General features: G+C 48.8%; 1 protein-coding gene across 1 annotated transcript in view; it reads left to right on the top strand.

The window, feature by feature from the left end:
- Nucleotides 1-21,785, top strand: part of CPXM2 (carboxypeptidase X, M14 family member 2) — a 148,135-nt gene that overhangs the window by 14,334 nt on the left and 112,016 nt on the right. Inside the window, exon 2 of the mRNA XM_054983055.1 lies at nt 1,848-1,949. Within this exon, the coding sequence (XP_054839030.1) occupies nt 1,848-1,949 (102 nt within the window). The remainder of the gene's footprint in view (nt 1-1,847; nt 1,950-21,785) is intronic.

Here is a 21,785-nt window from a genome sequence, read left to right as displayed (position 1 = left end):
CAGGCGCCCCTTGTCCTGGGGAAAGGCAAAAGGCAGCGCGGGAGGCTGAGAGGCCACCTGCGCCATTTGTCTTTCCCCAGGACCAGGGGCGCATGGGCAAGCCAGCCACCCCTTGTCCTGGGGAAAGGCAAAAGGCAGTGCTGGAGGCTGGGAGGCTGCCTGCGCCGTTCACCTTTCCCCAGGACAAGGGGCATGCGGACAAGCCGGACGCCCCTTGTCTTGCGGGGCAGGTGAATGGGGCGGGCAGCCTCCGAGCCACTCGCGCCGCTGCCAGCTCCGCAGTGCACCAGGACAGCCGGCTTGCTGTGTGGGCAGGGGCGACTCAGGACTCGGAGAGCACGCGCACGCTTGCTCAACAGCCTGACTACGGTTGCTCTGGGCGCTGGCCTCCCCGATTCCCGATTTCAGACCGGAAACGAGACTTAATCGGTTAGAACCGGGAACCTGCGTTCGGCGGCAGCCCAGATCCACGAACGGCTAGATTGGAATTTTTTTTTGGATCGTGCCCATATCTAGTTAGGATCTCTAAGACAACTGAGGAGATGGGACTTCAGCAGCCATGGTAACACCAATCTCTTCCTCCAAAACCATGTTAGGCACCTTTTTCTCCCAACTAGAATGCTCCTGTGTTGTTCTAATCTTGGCTTTTTCTATAAATATGAAAAGCCATGTGACGTGGTTTCATTTTTCTCCTGAGTGGGTTGTACAGAACTTGCTGGCTGCCTGGCTGCCTGTTTTGCTAGAAGAGGATCTGTGGCCACTTCTTGCTTCTTGGGAAGGCACTAAAAATCCTCTTTTATTTTCTCTTTCTTCCTTTTCTTACTGGGGACTGGGGGAGGTTCTTGGAAAAGGGTGCTTTTTTCCCTTTCTTCCCCTACCCCATTCCAATGCTAGCTTTTCACCACCACCCTCCCGAGCCTAGTCCTAGGCCTTTGAGTTGGACTGGGTTCTTGCTTTTCTAAGTGAGTTTTATTTGCTTTTTCTCTGTTTCTCCCCCTCTGCTTTTTTGAGCTCCAATCTTCTGGTTTGGTATCTGGGGGTTTGTGGCCCCCCTTCTCCAAGGAGCCCTTCTTTTATTTGCTTTTCTTTCTTCCTCTGCTTTTTGGAGGGTTTGTCTTCTGTTTTGTGTGCCCCCCCTCCAAGAAGCCTCACTTTTCTGTAGGCTGGCTCCCTGTGTGTGTGTGCACTTGTGTGCACTTGTGTAGTGTAGTGCAGTTTTCTTCTTTTCTCCACACTCCTCCAGTGCCCTTTACTTTTATTTGGAGTGCTTCTACAGCCTGCACCACTGACTGGGTGGTGTTTTGGGGGGCTTGCGCCTCTGGTGAGCTAACTCACACCTGCACCGGGCTGTTTGCTCTCTGTGTGGACTTGTGTGGTGCAGTGATGTCTGCCCTCTTTTCTGCACACTCCTCCAGTGCCCTTCACTTTTATTTGGAGCACCTCTCCAGCCAGTGCCACTGGGCTCATGCCTCTGGTGTGCAGATTCACCAGCAGCCAGCAGCCAGACCCCCTGGCCCAAGTTGGGAGGTGGCCAGCTGCCTCCCAACACCCGCTTGCAAGGAGGGGGCAGCCACCTACATGATCCACACACCAGGTGTGTGGTCGCCTGTAGGGCCATGCAGGTGGGTACAGGGGGTGCCACCAGGCGGTGGCAGAACCCAGAACTTGAACCGGTTTGGGAATAGGGTGTGGTTCGGAACTTCATGGTTCATGTTATGACAAAATGAGCGAGCCTCAAACCAAGCAGTTCGTTTATTTTCTGTTCCGTGCGCATCTCTAATCTTCACATTTAATAGTTGTGTTTGGGGAAATAATGCACAGTGTTTTTTGAACTGTTATTCCTACAGCTAAAAATGGCAACAAGAAAGGTGAGAAAAACAAGAAAGGCACTGAAAGGACACCAGATGGCGACTATGAAAGACAAAATGCGTATGAAGACAGCCGAGAAAGTAAGCCAGAAATTTCTTGAACTGCCTTTGTATTTCTTGTTTGGTGAAACTTTTCTCAGAACATTTTCTCTTTTATATCCAATAAAAAAGACATGGACACAATTTTTCTTGTAAATTATCCAGTTATTTAACTTGGACGTCCTGGCCATGCAGATAGTGACAGGCCAGGCAGAAAGTGGGGCAAGGCTTCAGCATATCTGGGGGAAAACCCTGTATGCTAAAACAAACAAACAAACAAACAAACAAACAAACACACACACACACACACACACACACACACACACACACACACACACAAACAAACAAACACCTCTCTGAATTCCTTCCTTTAAATTAAAAAAAGCCTCCCTCATATAGGATGATACAGTCTGAATATGCAACTGGGAATGAGTTCTGACTGATATGGTTGCAAAGACAATTGAAATAGCAAGTATTGCAAGATTTTGGGTGCCAAACCAATCTCATTTGCTGTGGGGCTTTGCTGCAAAGTGCATTGATGATGGCCAAGGATTGGGTATCAGGTGGGATGCAGCATGCTTGGCTGAGGTTGCTTTGTGAATATTTCTCACTGTATGAGCTGCACACCTGTAACCTCTTTGCATGACAAGGATGATGGTGGGGGCGGATGTAAAAAGAGAAAGAGGGGAAGGTAGGGGGATGTGAAGAGGAGGACCCCCAGGATTCCCTACAGGATTCTCTTTATTTTTCATTATAAAAATATTGTATAAACAGTATGTTCTTTCCCCCTTTCAGAAAAAACATTTCTGAAAGAGCCAGCATTTTGTTTAGATATCAGTGCTGTGAACTTTGTTGCTGTGTACAGGTAGGGTTTTTTAAAGGTGCTATTTAATTGTGTACAATCTCCGGATTCCTGAAGACACTGGACAAATAAGCAAGAAGATCAAATTGTAATTGAAAAGCTTACTTATATTTTAGTTTCATCAAATCTATAATCTTTAAAATAAATGCCCTATCTCTACTGTTTCATTTGAAAGCTGTGCATGTTGTGTAACTGGAATAATGTCATTTAAGTGCCATGATTGAAACAGATGAAATGAATAATCAGGGAACTGTAGGCCATATTAGACCAATAACAAATAATTATCCGGTAATTTACACTTTAGAAAGCAAGCATTATGTACTTGTGGGCCTCTGAATATTTCCAGAGAACTGTATAAACTTCTTTCCATAGCTGTACAACTGCAGTGCAAATAGGATAAAAGAGTAATTGGACACCCTTTTTTAGTACATAGTGACTTGGGATGAAAATACACATCATGTTGAAATTCTGTGGTTGGGATTCCAAGCATGTCTTTTGCCCTTAAGAAAAAAAATGCACAGGAATAAGGGGCAATATGACTTGAGACCATGCATTAGGGAAAACTCTCTCCTGCCAATAATTTTTCTAGTATTTGAAATGTCCCCCATGGATTGCCTTAAACCCTACAAGGAAAAAAAATCAGGCACATTGGTCCCTGTTGCCCTGCCCCTTCATTCAGCTTAAAGCAGTTTTAAAAAAATGGTACATTAGGTACATTGCAACCTATGCTTAAGCTCGGTGGGGAGGACGGCGCGCAAAGAACTCATAACAACCAGAGCTGGAGAAAAACAGGCCACAACTTTATTGCGAACAGAAACAAGCAAACAAGGAGCATTGGCAAGCATATGGATCGGATCCCAAGCAAAGGCTGGCCCGCCTGCCAGCCACTGAGCCCTCCCCCCCTTCAGGACCCCTGTTGAAGGAGGGGGCACCAAGGAGTGACATATTGGGGGAATCAGATGGGTGTATACCCCTGCCTGATTCCCCTGCCACCTGGGAGTGAGTACCTCGCGACCCCCGCCCGGGTCTGCCACTCACCTCACTCCCAAGATTCCATATGGGAATCCCCTGAACAGGGTACCAGAGCCGTGGCCCTGGTCCCCCAGATAGAGATCCGATCCAATGCTACCCGCCACCAGAGCCACGAGTGGCTCCCGCCAAGGCTCCTAACAACCAAGCCACCCCAGCAAGGCATCCCTCAGGTCTTGAAGCCAGATGTCATGGCCCCAGCTAGAGAGGTGGACCCCATCGGGCCGGTACAGCGCCTCCATGCGAAAGGAAATGTCCGGGTGCGTGACAAGGCACCCCCCAGCCACGGAGACGTGGTGCCCCACGGCCCGGGCCAGCCGCTGCCTGCCACCATCGATCTTCTCCGGGTGTAAGGCCCCGTGCCACACGCGCCTTTGAAGCAGGTCGGACCAAAGAAAATAAGTCCCAGGCAGGCTGGCGAAGAGGTAGTCCAGATCCTTGAACATGGAAAGCTTCAAGTCCAGGCATCCCCGCTGAACCAGATCGTTCTCGCCGAGCTGGATAATCAGTGCATCTGGCGGGCCGCGCCGCCGCGCCTGGTTCTCGATGACTGGGATCAGCGATTCCCACCGCATGCCGCGCTGGCCGAGCCACAAGATGCTGACGCGCTGGTCCAGGCCGAGGTTGCTTCCCCATCCAGAACCCGCAGCGTACCGACCGGCCCAATGCACGATGCTGTGGCCGCAGATCCAGACCGTCCTCCGCTCGCCTGAGGAATGAAGAAACGGGAGAACCAGACAATTAGCAATGAAGGACACGGGCGGGGCGGATATACAATCGGAAGGCCCTGGACCTCCAACGGCCGATCCGCTGGATTAGCGGAGGTGAGATGCCCAGCTCGGCTGCCAGCATGGCTGCCCCGATGCGGAAGGAATGTGTGGCAAACTCCCGGGCGGGGAGCCCAGCAGCCTGAAGGCAGGCGCGGAGCACGGAAGCAAACTGGTAGCGAGTGAGGGGGTCCCCATTCGAATGAATCAGGAAAGGACCCGTTGGGGGTGGGCGCACCTCAAAGTACTCTTGCACGGCGGCGACTGGGCAAACAGCCCCGCGTGGGGAGGCCCGCAGGGCAATGCGCGCTCCCTGGCCGAGCTGGTCTGTTTTTGACCCGCGAATGGTGAGGGTGACCCTCTGCCGGGCGAGGGAGACGTCGGCCAGAGCCAGGGCCCTGCCGGAGGAGTCCGTGCGGGAGCCGGCCACCAACTCGCCCACCCGGAGGGCCCCAAAGAACGCCAGTGTGAAAGCTGCCCTGAATAGCCGGGCCTCGAATGGGGACCGGCACAGGCCTGACGACTCCCGAAGTATGGCCTCCAGGATGGGTAGTGTAATGGGCCTGCGCAGGTTGGGAAGGGGGGGGCGACCCGCCCCCACCCCGCCACTGCCCGGCGGGCAGCGAAGCTAGCGCAAGGATCGGGAGACCCCTGCGCCCTGCTGAAAAAGGAGATTGCGGCCAAGTCCCGCTGCATGGTCCTGGGGGCGACCCCCCGGCCCCGTAAGTGAGCCAGATATTGCAACACCAGTTCCTGAGATGCAGGCCACGGGGGGTGGCCCCCAGCCCCTGCCGCAAAGGAGAGGAATTTTTGCGCCGCCGTCGAATAGGTCCGCAGAGTCGATGGAGCTACGGAGCTGCAGATTCCTTCCCAGATGATATCCCTCCAACCGTCCACAGTTCCACCGGGAAAGGGTCGGGTGTCCGACGAGCCTCGGGAGCCAGCGCGAAGAACCTCTCCATCTGGAAGCGAGATAGCGCGTCTGCTATGCCATTATCTACCCCCGCCACATGACGCGCTGAAAAAGAGATATTAGAGGCAAGGCAAACCAAAACGAAACGCCGCACCAGGCGCATGACCCGCTCAGAGCGAGAGGACTGCTTGTTGATGACCCTGACCGAGGCATGATTATCGCACCAAAAAAGGACGCGTCTGTCCTGGAACTCCCCTTTCCAAATTGTTATGGCAACCAGGAGGGGGAAGAGCTCCAGGAAGGTGAGGTCCTTGAGAATGCCCGCTGAGACCCAAGTTGGAGGCCAGCGCTGAGTGCACCACCTGCCCTTGAAGTATACCCCGAACCCCAGGCTGCCTGCCGCATCAGATCGCACCTGCAGGTCCGAGCCCGGGGCGAGGGGCTCCTGCCATAGTGACATGCCGTTGAAGCTTGACAGGAAGCCCAGCCACACCCAGAGGTCCTCCTTGATCCCCTGTGTCAAGCGGATGTGATGGTGAGGGGACGAGGCCCCCCTGCACACCCAGGAAAGGCGGGTGCAGAAGGCCCACCCCGGGGAGACCACCTTGCAGGCAAAGTTAAGGTGCCCGATGATGGCCTGCAATTCCCTCAGAGTGCACTTCTGGCGAACCAGTAACTGGGAGATGAGCGTTGATAAGCGGGCCAGCTTGTCTGCGGGGAGCCGGGAGACGCCAGCCACTGAGTCAAGCTCAATGCCTAAGTAAGTTAGCCTAGAGGCTGGGCCCTCGGTTTTGTCCTGCGCCAGGGGGACGCCCAACTCCTGGGCCAGCGACTGGAAAATGCGCAGCCGTTCAGCGCATGCGGGGGTCCCGGGGGGGCCATTATCAGAAAATCATCTAAATAATGGGTAATGTGGGGGGAACCCATGCGATCCTTGGCTGCCCATTCGATGAACGTGCTAAAAGTCTCGAAGGCGGCGCATGCCACCGAGCACCCCATTGGCATGGCCTTATCCACGTACCAGTGCCCCTGAAACTTGAACCCCAGCAGGCAGAAATCCCGGGGGTGGACTGGGAGCAGCCTGAAGGCCGCTTCCACGTCACACTTGGCCATGAGTGCCCCCGGGCCGCAAGAGTGAATCAGCCGCACAGCGTGATCAAAGGAGGCATATTTCACCGAGCAAAGTTCCTGTGGAATCGCGTCGTTTACCGAGGAACCGCGAGGGTAGGAGAGATGGTGAATCAGTCTGAATTCCCCTGGGGCCTTCTTGGGGACCACCCCCAGGGGGGAGACCCTTAGGTTCGGCAGCGGAGGGAAGGGGAAGGGGCCCGCCACCCGGCCCGCTGCCACTTCCTTGGCTATCTTGGCCGCCACCACCTCCGGCAACTCCCTGGCTGACTTCAGGTTGCCGGAGGTGGTTGCCAATCGGGGCCCGATGCAAGGGATCCTGAAGCCGGCAGTAAAGCCCTTGAGCAGGTAGTCAGCAGCCTGCCTATTGGGGTAGCGGGCGAGGAGCAGGCGTAGGGGCCCGGCGCGGACGGGAGTGGAGGCCAGGCCCAGATCCCTGCCGCTGGGGTTACTTGCTGCCACTGCTGGCAGGGGCGGCATTGGTGTCGGAACCACCGTCCTTATGGGAGCCGCTGTTGGAGGCCCGGCCACCACGAAAGGGGGGCGCAGAAAGTGGGCCCCGGGATCACACAGAGCGGGGGTGGGAGCCCCCGCACGATTCGCAGCTGTGCTCGTAGCGGCATTTCTGCTGCTGACATTTGCCCTGATTGAACTCCCAGCACAACCAGCGGGATTTGTCCCGACGGGCGAACCACCGCCCTGACCGGGAGCCCTCCCCTTTTCCCCGCATGTGGGGGCCAACCAGCCACAGCCACAGCTTCTGGCTGATCAGGTCCCACCTGGCCCTAGGGTTGTGGGAGGCCCTCTTACGGAAGGCCTCGTCATAGTCCAGGGCCGCCTCTTCTCCTGCCAGCGCCCGGGCCCGGAGAACGTTGCCCAGGTGGTTAGAGAGATGCCACCCCCTGTCAGGGTAAGCTGCCTGCACCACCCCCATGTAAACTGTGAACCCCTCCAGCCAGTTGTTAAATGTACGCTCGGCCGCCTCTTTCTTAACCCCCTTTTTCTCTTTTCTGGACGGGGGGGCGCTTCTCCCATCCTTGGCCTCAGGCCTGAGCAGGGAGAAGACGTCCACATAATAGCCGTCCAGAATCCGCTCCCTGACCTTCCGGGCCAGGTGAAGCCCAGGGGGGTCCTCCTCATCGGTGAACAACTTTGGGAGGGGGGGGCCGGTCCGGGCTCGCGTCCCAAACGGCCCGCGCTTCGCTGCGGTCGGCACCCCCGGCCCTTCTCCGCAGTGCCCACCCTGGGAGGCCTGGGACTGAGGCCGCTTCTTCCCAATAGCCCTCCCCCGGTGTCTCCTCGCCCAAGGAAGAGGACTCACTTGATGATCCACCGCTGTCTGACTCCTCACGCCTGCCACGCCATCGAGCCTTCTTCTTGGGTGCCTTCTTCCTCTTCCTAGCCGGCTGCCGCTTGGAACTGGAGTCAGCAGAACTGAGGCTTGGTGAGCGAGCTGTTTGGGAACCCCTGCTGGCCTTGCGTCCCGCTGCCCTGCCGCCAGCACCCTTGTGGGCGTCCATGGGCCCGGGGGGGTGATGCCCCCCTTTGTCCCGTGTTCCCCAATTGTTCCACCCTGGCCGTTAATAGCTCCAGGGCACGACCAATATCCTGGAGGGAGCTGGGCGAAGGGGCAAGATTGTCTGACCCGCCCTGCCCCCTGTCCTGGCGTTGCTGCCCACGCTTGCCGCCGGCTGCCATCTGCTGCCCCGTGCGACCTTGCCCAGTGGCTGGGCGACGGGGAGAAGAGGCTCGCCGTCCCGAGGTGGCCTGCCTTGACCCCCCAGAGGCTCCTTTAGCCTTTGCCTTTGGGACCCCAGGAGGCTGGCTGCCAGCTGCAGCCCGGGAAGTTGCAGGCTTGCGGGCCACCCGCTTGAGCTGGGGGGACCGAGGGGTCCTGGCCCTCCTCGAAGGAGCCTGCCCAGTGCCACCTCCCCCGGCCTTGGGCCTGGCCCCTTTGCCCTTTTGTGTGGGAGCCATCCCTCAAAAGGACCCTGCCGCTGATGTGCCCAGAGAAAAAATAAAAGGGGGGGGGTGAGGCTTGGAAAACCTCCTGCGAGCGGCAGACAAAGAATGCGGGGGGGTCGAACCTGTTCCCCGTCCACCCCCACCAGCCACGAGGCCGAAGCCGCGCCTGCTTGCCGCTGCCCTGGTCTTCACCGCGCCTAGGTGCGGGCCTCGTCCTGCCCGACCTCTGGCCGCGGCGCTCCCACCTGAGCCGGGTCAGGGAGCCTGGGCGAAGAGAACGTCGGGCCGAAGTCGTCTGCCCTGCCGCTGGGCTCTGCTTCTTCGTCGCGCCGAGGTGTGGGCTCAGCTACACCCGACCTCAGGCAGCGACGCTCCCACCCGACTGAAGTCAGGGAGCCGATCGGCGGGCGGCTGGGCTCCTCTTCTCCCTCGGACTCTTCCGACGCTCGTCGTCCGTCTCCTCCCGTTCGCGTCCCGGCGCAGACTGCCGGGCGGAGGAGGCCGGGCTGCTTAAGTGGCGAGTCGCCGGACCAGAGGGAGAACCTCGCCATCCAGGTCCGGCGGCTGGCCCCGCCCCCGGCAGCCACCCCCCGACGGCTCCGATTGGGCGGCCAAGTTCAAACTGATTGGCCGCCCAGACCGAGGAGCCTGCCGGGATGCAAACGCCGGGACCCGCAGCCGTTCCTCCCTCCGAACCGCCGGCTGCAAAGCCTCCGCCCGGTAAGTCGGGCCTCGGTTCCTTCTAAGCAGAGTGACAACTTTCAAAGCCTATTAACTTCATTGGATTTAGAAGGATGGAGCTCTGTTTAGGATGGCATTGCTAATCTCACCCTTTCTCTAAGGTGTTCAAGACAACATCCGTAATTCTCCCTGTCTCCACTTTAGCCTCCCAGCCATCCTGTGAAGTAAGTGTCACAGAGAGCTCAAGATCACCCAATGCATTTCATGGTGAGCAGGTTCACTCAACCCCGATCTGATACCCTAAATACTACATCACACTGGCTCTCATATACATCAGAAATTTTGATCAAGGGCTTGGTACAAGGGGAAAAATAATTTTCCCCACACAGGGAGTTGTATTATCATTTTTCTGACTGAGGGCAAAGTTTGCAGAGACCAAGTTACCCCAGCTCAGACTACAGGTAGAATTGGGGACTGGGTTAAGGCGAAAATCATACATTGCTGGTTTTTTTCCCTCTTGCGAAGGTGTTGATTGAGAAGGGGAAGGAACTGGCAGAGAAAGAGTGGCAAAGTGTGTGTGAATGTGAGTGCCATTTTTAGTTGGTAAGTTATTCATGCAATTGCTTCCAGATGGGAGTCAATTAATATATTTGTAGATAAAGAATACTGATTCAAAAGCAGTCTAGCATGTTTTGATAGCCCCTTATTAACATCAGGTTAAAATTAAATGAATTATGTGTATATTCTTAGTAATTTTCAGATGACCATATTGGATTGGATCCATTCCAGACTGCATTTTCCAGCAGCAGAATGGAAATTTCTGCCCTCCTCTCTCTCACCACAGGCTATTGATCTCCATAAAATGTTACTGCTGGGGAACAGGATCCTGAGGAATGACATGAGGGGGATCTACAGTGACAAGGGGGAATCATTGGAAATTGTCAGTTTAATCTGGATTCAGTCTTTTATTTCTCCAGCTTCAATTTGTTTCTCTGCAACTTTATAGTTCTTTCCAGTGCTGCAAAATTCATGTGAGATACTTTAAAGAATCGTTTTTAGTTAATTCTGAAATAAATCATAATGAATGTTTTATTATTTCCTATAATGCTTTAGAATGTTCATAGCATTCCATGTATAGTATCCTTTATAGCAACACTGAAAGATAGGTCAATGTTGTAGTTATATAATGGTTGAAGCTGTTGAGTAAATTTGCTCTGATATGGTAATTGGCTGGCAGATGAATTGGTGCTGACTGCATACTAAGTAGGGTTTCCAGGTCCCTATACCCTCCTGGCGGGAAGGGGTAGGATCCAGAACTTACCTGAGGAACATGTACATGCTCCCAGGGAGGCATGATGACATCACTTCCAAGAAGTGATGCCATCATGCTGCCCATGAGCGTGCTCCCCCACTTTGCTCAGGGCTAATTCTGTCCCATTTGAGGCCCAAATTGGACCCAGCAAAGTATGGGAGGATGCCTGAGGCCCGTGCACCAACATCACTTCAGAAAGTAGCATCCTCATGCCCAACTGGGAGCACATCCGGTGCATGCTTTCCTGGGTTGCCTGCAGGTGACAGGTGATATCTGGGGGGCTTGCACCTCCTGCCAATCACCAGCAATCGGCAGGCAACTAGACAACCCCCGGGAGATTACCTGCTTCTGGCAGGCAACTAGTAAGCCTAATACTAAGTGTATTCAGCCACAATTTCTCATCTTGTCATCAAGGTGTGATGATTACATCTGCAAAGGAACCCCCTATAAAGGTATAATGGACCTGTTTTCTATGGCAGTCTCATCAATAGAATTATCCAAGCTGTGGAAAAACCACAAAAAAGTAGCTGCAACTTGCATTTTAGAAGGAACTGTAACAGAATAGGCTTTTGTACTCTGGCCTATTGAAAAATATGTCTGAACATACAATGAAGAGGAAAAATGAACACTGTTGTCTTTGGTTGAACATGTATCTTAAAACAGGCAAATATATTGTTAAGGAGAAAGAAAATAAAGTAGAGTCAGGTGAACTGGAAGCATAAAACTCCTCTGAAATAATGTTTGACAGATACTTCTAAAGAGTTTTTAAGGCCTCTATTTATTTTTTATTTTATTTGTTTACATTATATATAGTTCGACTTTCTCACTGAGACACAAGGCAGATTACACAGAGTAAGTCAATACGATCGATGGTTGGAACAGTCAATAAATAATACAACAGGGTTGCAGAAATTTGATAACAGGAGAGCTGAAGCAATGCCAAAACAAAACACAAGCAATTTAACATGACACACTAAACAACATAGAAACTATATAGTAGGAACATACTTATAATAACAGACAGTGTGCAGTAGTATAGTCTATAGTCCCTCTCCTTTTACCAAAGCATCTCGCTGAACTATTTCAATATTATTTGGATTGTTCAGAAGACAATTAGGATTTAGAAAACCTATGTTTTCTTTTTCAATGTACTTGAATAATTTATGCATAAATAATATCCTCATTAGCTAGCTGATGTGATCATACCATCTGAACAGAGATGTAGCACAATATTATGTAAGATATCTATATTATGGAAGATCTGGTTTTGTGAAAGGGAATGAATCTTTGTTTATTGCCCATGAGAAACAGGATCAGAAGATGACATCTTAAAGTTGGCATTTCTTTTAGGAGTGAAGAAATCTGAACCACATATGACTTTTACTTTGGACTGGAGAACTTAGGGTTTTTTTTTTACAAAAAAGTAATTCTCTTGACAAGCTACTCATCTTCCACAGAGACACAAGTCTTTGCCAAAGGAATCTCTGGCCAACTATATAAAGTGAAGGGAAAGGAATTGCTACCTGGAAAGAAAAGACTATTGGTTTTGGTACCTATATTGCAAATAACCACGGTCTGAGACTGAAAAGGGGGGTGCTCAACTGGCAAGAAAATCAATATGGCAACCGATGTATTGTCGGTTGGCAACCATTCTACTCACTGAGTGACTGATGTGTGCAGATAAGAGAAGTATTCAGCCACAGCCTGTCCCCTGAAAAGGTGTTCATCTCGCTTATCTAGAAAGAATATTTCCCTCAGGTTTTGTTTATGCAGATAACGATAACCTGCCTGGGATGGCAGCAGAGTTGTGGATTTGAAGTTATCATGCTGAATCAGCAGTTCCTGTAGTTCAGAGGTTCTTAATGTTTAATCCACTACTGTCCATCAACTATGCAGCATTATCAATAGACACTTTACAAGCCACAAATAAAAACTCAGAACATAAAAATGACACTTCAGGTAAGGCATCTTTATTTATGTAGCTATGTTTGATATTAATATATCTAATTCTCAGCATGCCCTGATCTCAGAAGCTAAGCAGGGTCTGCCTTGGTTAGTACTTGGATGGGAGACCACCAACGAAGACCAGGGTTGCAGAGGCAGGCAATGGCAAACCACTTCTGAGAGTCTCTTGCCATGAAAACCCCACCAGGGGTCACCATAAGTCAACTATGACTTGAGCGTACTCTCCACCATCTCAGTTCTCAATGTGGCCATATCTGTGGATACTTAAATCCAGACATTGGAGCCATGTATAAGACAAATCTTTCTACAAACCAGGTTTGCAGAAAAAATATGAAATTTTAAAATATATATGGTATGTATGTTAAAATCCCCCAAAATATTAAAAGCAGCACCTGTAACTTTAAGAAATGAATTGGTGTCCATTGCTAGGCAACTATAATAATATTGCTAGTCTTCAAGGCTTAGCTTCTGTCAGTAAAAAGCAGGAAGAGGGGCAGGGACCCTTTTCAGGGTTATTTTGCCCTTTGAGGGAGGACTAATTAGTGCCAGTAGGATATTTGATACCATTAGACTTTCATGACTCACATGGCACTGGCTGCTTTCTACTGTTTGACAGTAGTCACCCCACAAAAGCCAGTGTGGTATAGTGATTAGAGTGTCAGACAAGGATCTAAGAAACTCAGGTTTGAATCACCACTCTGCTGTGAAAGCTCACTGTGTGATCTTGGGCCAGTTACACATTTTTACTTTTACCTACATCACACAGTTGTTGTGAGGATAAAATGGAGGAGAGGCGAATGATGTGAACTGCTTTGGATCCCCATTGTGGAGAAAGGCAGGGTATAAATAAAGTGAACAATAAATATAGCTGAACAATAAATATAGCTGAAGATGGGCGGCAAATAACAGGTAGGTTGTTGGCTGAGTAGGAAGGAGAGTAGGGAAAGGGGAGGATATGGAGGCTGCCAGGTGGGGGGAAAGAGGAAATAGTGTAGGGAGGGAAATACAGGGGAAAGGGATTTGCTCCCTGCAAGCCATTGCAGGTAACCCACTGTTCAACTGGGCCCAGCCTGGCAACCAGCACTGTGAAGCAGGGCCCAATTTATTTCTTTCCTATTCTTGTTGATGGTATCCTAAATAGAATGGTTCACAGTGACAAGGAAAGTTCAGCACTGCAGGTGCCAAATAGGGAAGGATAGCAATGGATGTGACAAAAGTGAGACCAAACACACCCACACACAGAAATCACACACCCATATACCACACAAGCGGAGCCTCTGAGAAAAGCTAAGTGTTGCATGCATAGTTACAGTGAAAGGTAAACTAAGAGCAGAGATAGACAATGAGTTGCTTAGAAAAAAATAAAATATTTCCAGAGAAAGAGGATTGAGAAAATAGTAGGAAGGAGCACAAGAAAGTAGGTGCATAGAAAGAAAAAAGAAAGGAAGTGGGCCCCAAAGGGACCAGTCAAAGAAGTTAGATCTGAAATGGATATGAAACCAAGAAGATTTGGTCCCAGAGGACAAAGGACAGTTCTTTTAGGGTTATCTTTATACATTTAGAGAGTAATCCTAAACAAGTCTACTCAGAATCCTACTCTGGACTATTCAGTGGGGCTTACTCCCAGGAAAGCGTTGTTAGGTTTACACAGAGTTAATGTGCCATGTAAATGAGATTGATTAATACGAATGCTTTATACATGCCTCTTCCCATTGATCACCTTTACTTAATTCAATGTATGATTGGATATATTTATACTTAATATGTAGTGGGAAAATTCTAAGGCTCTGAGTTATAACATCTGCTGTTTTCATGATGGTGTGTGTGTGGGTGGGGGGGGGGATTAGCTCAGGTGTGTGGCTCCATTGCTGTACAAACTTCTCTCCTTTCTTGTTTGCCACTAGAGGTGGGGATTGAAATGGTTCCCCTTTCTCTTCAGTTGCCTCTCGTGCTGATCTTTCTCCACAGATCTTCACAGTCTAGTGTGTGTGTGTGTGTGTGTGTGTGTGTGTGTGTGTGTGTGTGTGTGTGGACGGGGTGTGTGTGTGTTCATTGCAAGCATGCCCTATTTTCCCATTCTCCCCTGACTACACTATCCTCTGGTGTCACAGAGCAGTGCTTATGGGGTAATAACCTGACATTTGGTTTTACTTGCAAAATAGCCAGATAAAGCAATCAAGTAACCAAACAGGAGGAACAATATCTCTTTTACTAGCAGCATTTCCCTTGAAGTATCTCTATTCCCACCAGAAAAAGGTGTGGATTTTAATGATAAAAAGGCCTGCTTTAGCCACAATCTTTAGGTTCAGTTTATCCCCTGGGCTGTCCCTTCACTACAATTACTCTTGACAATACTCATTGTAATATTTTGCATATAATTAAATTTTAGTATTTTATTTCTGTGGACTAATGTGGGTTTTTTTAAAAGTTGTTGAATTTAAATGTAGGCATCTTAGGAAAGAAGGAGGGGCTTGGGTGGGTGAGGAAATGTCAGGAGAGCCAGTACAGGATCTGATCTACTCCTCCTGAGTAGCAGAGATGAGCCAGCTTGGAGAAAGAAGCTTAATGAACCCAGCCTCACCTGTAGGAGAAACTCCCTTTATAAGGCCGCAGCTAGCATGGGATTAGCTAGTCACAATTGTGGTATTCAGGACTTGGCTGTTGGTGAGCTCTTAGGTTCTGGCTGCCTGAGCCTTGGTGGGTCACAGTCTTTGATTTTGGAATCTGTTACTTGACCATGGAGTTTGACCTGAGAATCTTTGTTGTTGGCCCTGTTGTTGTCAGAACTTGCCTCCAACCTAGTGAGTAGAATACTTTTAATCCTTCTATTTCTATTTGATGCTCTCCATTATACTCTTAGATTATGTTGCTGCTGTTTCTGTGGGTTTGTCATGAAAATATGGTTTAGAGCACATTATACTAAGTGATACATGTGTATTCTAATGAACTTTGTTTTTAGAATTTCATTAGGCTGTCTTGGTTTGGGGCATAAATTGAGCCAAATGTGTAAGTTTGGTTTTCTATAGTGCCTTTAATAAATATGAATCTGCCTTTCGGATCTCTTAGCGTATCTTTACGTTGGAAGGGTAAATATTTTTACTTTACCTTTTCAACATAAATTTTAAATTTCAGGCATGAGAGAGACGGCGCTCTTTCAAAGTGCTATCATTCTCTTCAACACCGACACCACACCCTCCGCTTTTCTCCATTTTTCAGCTTCTTCTGGTGGTAGCTAGGATAATTCACCCCATGAAGTAGGTTCAGGTATTTCTGCTGTTCTTAGTGCAGAGGTAGTCAAGTCAAGTTTATTATTACAGTCTGCGACCAGTACATATAAAACCATTTGCAAATCAGTTTAAAAGCAGTTGAGACTGGATACCGGGGAAGAACGATGAATAAATATAAGAGTAAAAAAATAAGATCATCATAAATTAGTTGTTTAAGCTGCCTTATGTGATTTACGTTGCTTGTAGACCTGGGCACAGAATCTTGCTACTTGACATGGTGTCTGGTGATTCCGATCAGACAAAAGATAATCAAGTTTGATTTTATTTGAACTTCCAGGGAATCTTTGTACTAATGGACTGATGGTTTCTGCTCTAATTTTACTATGACTTGGGCAGTTGAAGAAGATGTGCTCCATTGAGTCAGTTTCTCTTAGGGGATAGGCGCAAAGCCTAAGAGAGTAATGGACAGCTTTAAACTTTCCTTCCAGAACGGCAGAGGGTAGAGTTGAACTTCTAGCTAAAGCAAATGCCCTTCTGGAGTTACTGGATTCAAGAAAGTAAAAATAGGCTGCAGGAGCGGCAATATATTTAGTAGTATCTGAAGAAATAAAACCTGGTGCTCTAAGAAAATGTTTGTCTTTCAATGTCTGTCACTCTCTGCTTAATGAGTGATTTTGCTCGGTCGAACCCCATGACTAGCAAACTTTGAGGGGAAAGACCCAATTTTCCCAGGGATTTCAGAGTCGCCTTTTGCCAATTAGATGGTCTTGGAATAACAGAGGGAGCAGACCTTGCGGGTTTAGACGTCCTGACAGCCATTTGAAAATTGAAAGGATGGTGATTCTGGCCTCTACCCTTAACATTCCTGTTTCCAGTCTAACCCATGAGTTAGGCATGCATTTGGGCACTTGTAATAGAGCTCTAAGGAATTTGGAGTGCACTCTCTCAAGTTGAGAGAAAGAGGAGGATGGCAGCCCCAAGAATGATCCGTATACTAATTGGGCCAATGGTTTGGCTTTAAACAAACTGAGTGCAGCCGGTACATACTGCCCCCCTTGTGATCGATAGAATTTCAGTATACCGTGTGCTGTTTTTTCTTCCACATCAGCAATGAAGCTGCTATGTGTTGTTTTGGTACCTGAGGCTTGCAAAACTACACCCAAATATTTGAAGCTGGTAACTTGTTCTAACTGATGCCCCTGAAGCTCCCATCGTCTGATCTTTGGATTTTTACCGAAAGCCAGGATCTTAGTTTTTTGGTAATTAGTTAGAAGGTGTTCAGTATCACAGAATTGGGAGAATTTTTTTAGGGCTCGTTTCAGCCCTATGGGGGTCCTAGAAAGTAATACAGTATCATCTGCATAGAGCAGTACGTGAATGTGCCTATTTGCTAATTTGGGAGGGTGCAATCCAGGGTCATTCAAAAGGTTTACCAAATTGTTGATGTAGAAGATAAACAGAAAGGGGGCTAGAAGGCACACCTGCCTGTAAGTTTGAATGGGGTCAGTCAAATGCCCAATTCGGCTGCACCTTACTCAGGGCAGTTTGGTTGTGCATAGCCCCCCAAAGGGACAGCAGTCGCCTACCAATAGAGGAGGCCTGCAGTTTCCTCCAAAGTCTATTTCTAGAGACTGTGTCAAAAGCTGCTTTTAAATCAACAAATGCCCGGTAAAGTGATGCTTGGTCTCCTGTAGCGTATTTCTCTACAAGGTGTTGCATTACTAGGCAGTGATCTATTGTTGACCTGCCAGCTCTAAACCCAGCTTGCTCATCAGCAATTATATCCTCCTGTTCTAGCCAGTCTAAAAATTTCTTCAGCAGATGTTTTGTAGACAACTTGCTTACAATGCTTAGTAAGCTGATTGGTCTATAATTGGATGGATCCTCCTTCTTTCCCTTCTTATGGAAGGGGACTATTATAGCCATTCCCCAATCATTGGGGATGTAGCCGGTTTCATCAATATAAGTAAATAGGGAGGCTAGGAAAGTTTCCCACCAGTCCTTATTTGTTTTTAGTAATTCTGGAGATATTCCATCAAGCCCAGGGGCTTTTGCATTCTTTAACTGGCTAATATAAGCTTTTACCTCTTCGGCATGAACTGGGGGGCATTTGGCCAGATTTTCTATTGTTAGGGCAGGAGGGGGTTGAATAGGATCATCATACATTTTTTGGAAAAAAGAAGTCCATTTATCTGGGGGGATAGCGGAAGCCAAGGGGGAGGCGGCTGTGGAGGCGCGGTTTGACACTAGTTTCCAGAACACCACTGAGTTTTTGCTCGTAGCTGCTTCAGTTATATTGGCCCACAGTTTTCTGGTATGTTCTTTCTTACAGCGGGCAACCAGTGATTTATACTTCTTTTTTAAAAATGAAAGAGAACGATATGCATCTTGTCTGGTCTTTTCATCAGCTCTCAGTGCTAGCTTATAGGCATAGATTAAAGCATTTTTAGCACAAATACAGCTTTGATCAAACCAAGGTTTAGATGACAAATTGGTCTTGACCAGTTTTCCCTCTCGAGCACCTACCAAAAGTGGCCTTAAGGATTGGACGAGGTCATCATAACTCTTTAAAGGATTTTCAGATTTTGAGGAAACCTTAAAAGCTTGGCTATATAGTTGTAGGTTCTAGTGCAGAGGTATTTTTCCCTGCACTTGTTCCTCTGCAGCAAGTATGCTATGCGCATTGCTACAGCAGAATTTCCCTACTTTCCTCCCTTTTATTGCAGCCATGAAGCTGACTTTCTGCCCATTTCTTTCCAGACACAGCAGAATAGCTGTGAAGATTTTAGTGTTTTCCACTCTGCCTCTTCTCTTGGTGTTGCTGGGATACAGTTTGCTCTATGAAGTGGGGTTTTTTTCTTAGCTCTGGAGGCAGTTTCCCACCTTTTCCCTTTTGTTTTCCTTCTCACTTCTTGCTTGGCTTCCTCAAGTTGCTGAAAAGTTTCTTTTTGTAGCATTGGAAGCTATTTCCCCACCTTTTTCCTGGCTGGCACAACAGAGTGTCTTCTACTCCCACCCCCTTCTCATGTTTGCTGTGAGACAATGAGAGAATTGTGTTGTACTTGAAAAGGAGATACTTTTGTCTGCAGTTACTTAATTTGTTTGCTTTCTTCTTTTTAGCTGGCTCTCTGGAGAGCTAAAAAGGAGTAGTTTCACTAAGGATTGTTCCTCTCAAGTTGACTGAGTCTTCTGAGATAACTTTGAGTAATTGAGAGGGTGGTAGCGGAACAGCTGCAGGTATACCTGGGTGATGCCTCTATCCTGGATCCATTCCAGTCCAGCTTCAGGCCCGGCCATGGTACAGAGACGGCTCTGGTTGCCCTCACAGATGATCTGCGGCGACACCTGGACTGGAGCGGGTCGGCACTGCTGATACTTTTAGATCTTACAGCAGCATTTGACATGGTCAATCATAATCTTCTGACCCATTGCCTTGCCGATGTGGGGATTCGTGGAACAGCCCTGCAATGGCTGAACTCCTTCCTTAACAATCTAGGACAGAGGGTGGCACTCAGGGAACAGATGTCTGCTTACCATTCTTTGGTATGTGGCATCCCTCAGGGGGCGATTCTTTCCCCGATGCTATTTAACATCTATATGAGCCCCCTTGCCCCGTTAGCCCGCAGCTTTGGGCTAGGTTGTCACTGGTATGCGGATGACACTCAGCTCTATCTGCTGATGTATGGTGTTATGACCTTTACTTTCTTTAGGGTAGATTTTTCTTTTAATCTATCCCTTAACCCTCTGGGTAGTCTGCTGCCACCCGGAATATTTTATTCCAAGATATTTTATTTAAATTTTCCCTTTGGTAACGTTCCTAAGCGTCAGGCTCCTTCGTGGTTCTATGTGGCCCTGAAGATAGGAATGTGGTATAGCAATGACAGCTACACTGTTTTGCTATAGCAAAACAAAAATAAGCTTTTATTTATTCGAGAAGTGTATCGGTTTCATAAACGTAGTTCTCGGTTCTTAAAGTTACTTCATTTACTCTCATTCACACAGCTGGCCTCTCTTTCCCTGACTGAGTGTCCTTTCACAAACATGCTCAGTTCAGGTTCCCCACAGGTTATATTTCTCTCATAAACACTTCAACATATTCAGGCAGCACACAGCTAGCCTGCTTTCTTCTGACTAAAATTTTTCTCTCTACTCTCAGTCTCAAACTGCATTCACTCCACCCACCCTCTCAGTCCTCAACCAATCATATTGTCAGAAACTGTTTTAACCTAAGTAACGCCATATTTAATGGTGTGGTGTTTAGACTTCTTTCCCTCCAGGCAACACCGATTCCATGGGAAAGGATCCTGTCTTATCTGCTGTTTCGACCTTGGCCAGCTCAGCGCACCTCTGAGAAGTTTTGCTGTATGAACTCGGGGGGGGGGGGGGAGGCTGGGCTCCGGGAGTGTGAAATGTAACAACCTTTGCTCTATGATTCATTCCTAGCAACGCTTTGCTCGGCCAGGATCTCTAATCCTGGAATCTGCACATCTGGGCTTGAATGCTGTCTTTCACAATAAACCTTTTGAAATCAAAAGACCTTGTCTTCTTGCAGAAGGGAGTGAAACAGACTATCAAGTCTGGAATGCCATAGCCTGACACATATCACTCACTCATCCATCTCCTTCACCCCCCACTCTTCACCTATCTCATCAAGCATTTAAAGATACATGCACACATTTACTTGGAATCATTACAGATGGCCAGTCCGATCTTGCTTTGGATTCCTTGGTCAAGGGTCTTGAGGCTGTGACGGTATGGTTACATCAGAGTCGCCTGAAATTGAATCCCCTGAAGACAGAGGTTCTGTGTCTGGATCATGGGGCAATCGAGCTGGGAACCGGCTCCCAGCTGTTGATGGGGTACAATTGAAACCTTCCCTGATGGTGAAGAGTCTGGGTGTGACCTTGGATGCTACACTTTCAACGAAGGCCCAGGTCATGACTGTTGTCAGGTCTGCCTTTTTTCATCTTCGACAGGGCAGGCAACTGGCGCCCTATCTTTCACCACAGGACCTGGCCACAGTAATCCATGCAATGGTCACCTCCAGGCTAGACTACTGCAACTCACTCTATCCTGGACTGCCCTTGGGCCTGACCCGGAAGTTACAGCTGATCCAGAATGCAGCGGCACGCATCTTTACCGGAATGCCCATCCAAGCGCACATTCATCATGTGCTGTGCCAGCTGCACTGGATTCCAGTGGAGTTCCAGATCCGGTTCAAGGTGTTAACCTTGGTATTTAAAGCCCTTCATGGACTGGGACCTCCATACCTGTGGGACTGCCTCTTCCATTATGTCCCCTGCAGGGTGTTGCGCTCTGCAGACAAGCAACTCCTGGTGGTCCCTGGCTCAAAGGACATCCATCTGGCCTCAACCAGGGTGAGGGCTTTTTCTGCCCTGGCCCTGGCCTGGTGGAATGGTCTCCCCACTGGAGATCTGGGCCCTGTGGGACCTGTTACAGTTTTGCAGGGCTTGTAAAACGGAGATGTTCTGCTGGGCCTTTGGCTGAGTGCCAGCGAGTGTCCTTCTTCCATCTAAGACCACCATTTCTTCCGGAGCTGCCCTCAGCCATCTGCCATGCCTGTATACGGACTCCCAATATTTGTTTAAATAGCCTGCTCCTGGAGTATTTTAATCATTTTTTAAAAAATATTATTGATTGTATGTTTCTGTGATTTTAATGTATTTTTTAATGTTGTTAGCCACCCTTAGCCTATCTGTGGGGAGGGCAGGGTATAAATCAAATAAATAAATAAATAAATAAATAAATAAATAAATAAATGTTACGGTGAGCTTTTGAGCTGCTTGATGTCTGTGGACAGGACCATTTAGAGGGTGCTCAATAGGTTTTCTTAGTTGCATTTTTTTCAAGAAAGTAATCTGTATAAAACTATGCCCCTCTTGAGGTCTGTGCCCAAGGCGGCTGCCTAGTTGGTCTAATGGTAGCACCAGCCCTGTCTATAGTTATAGCAAACAGAAATGGGGAAAGGGGACAGCCTTGTCTAGTTCCCCTTGCTATATGGATATCTA

Source organism: Eublepharis macularius, chromosome 6, assembly GCF_028583425.1.
Source record: "Eublepharis macularius isolate TG4126 chromosome 6, MPM_Emac_v1.0, whole genome shotgun sequence".
NCBI lineage: Eukaryota > Metazoa > Chordata > Lepidosauria > Squamata > Eublepharidae > Eublepharis > Eublepharis macularius.
Note: the sequence above shows the minus strand (reverse complement) of the source record. Positions and strands in the feature narration are given on the sequence as shown.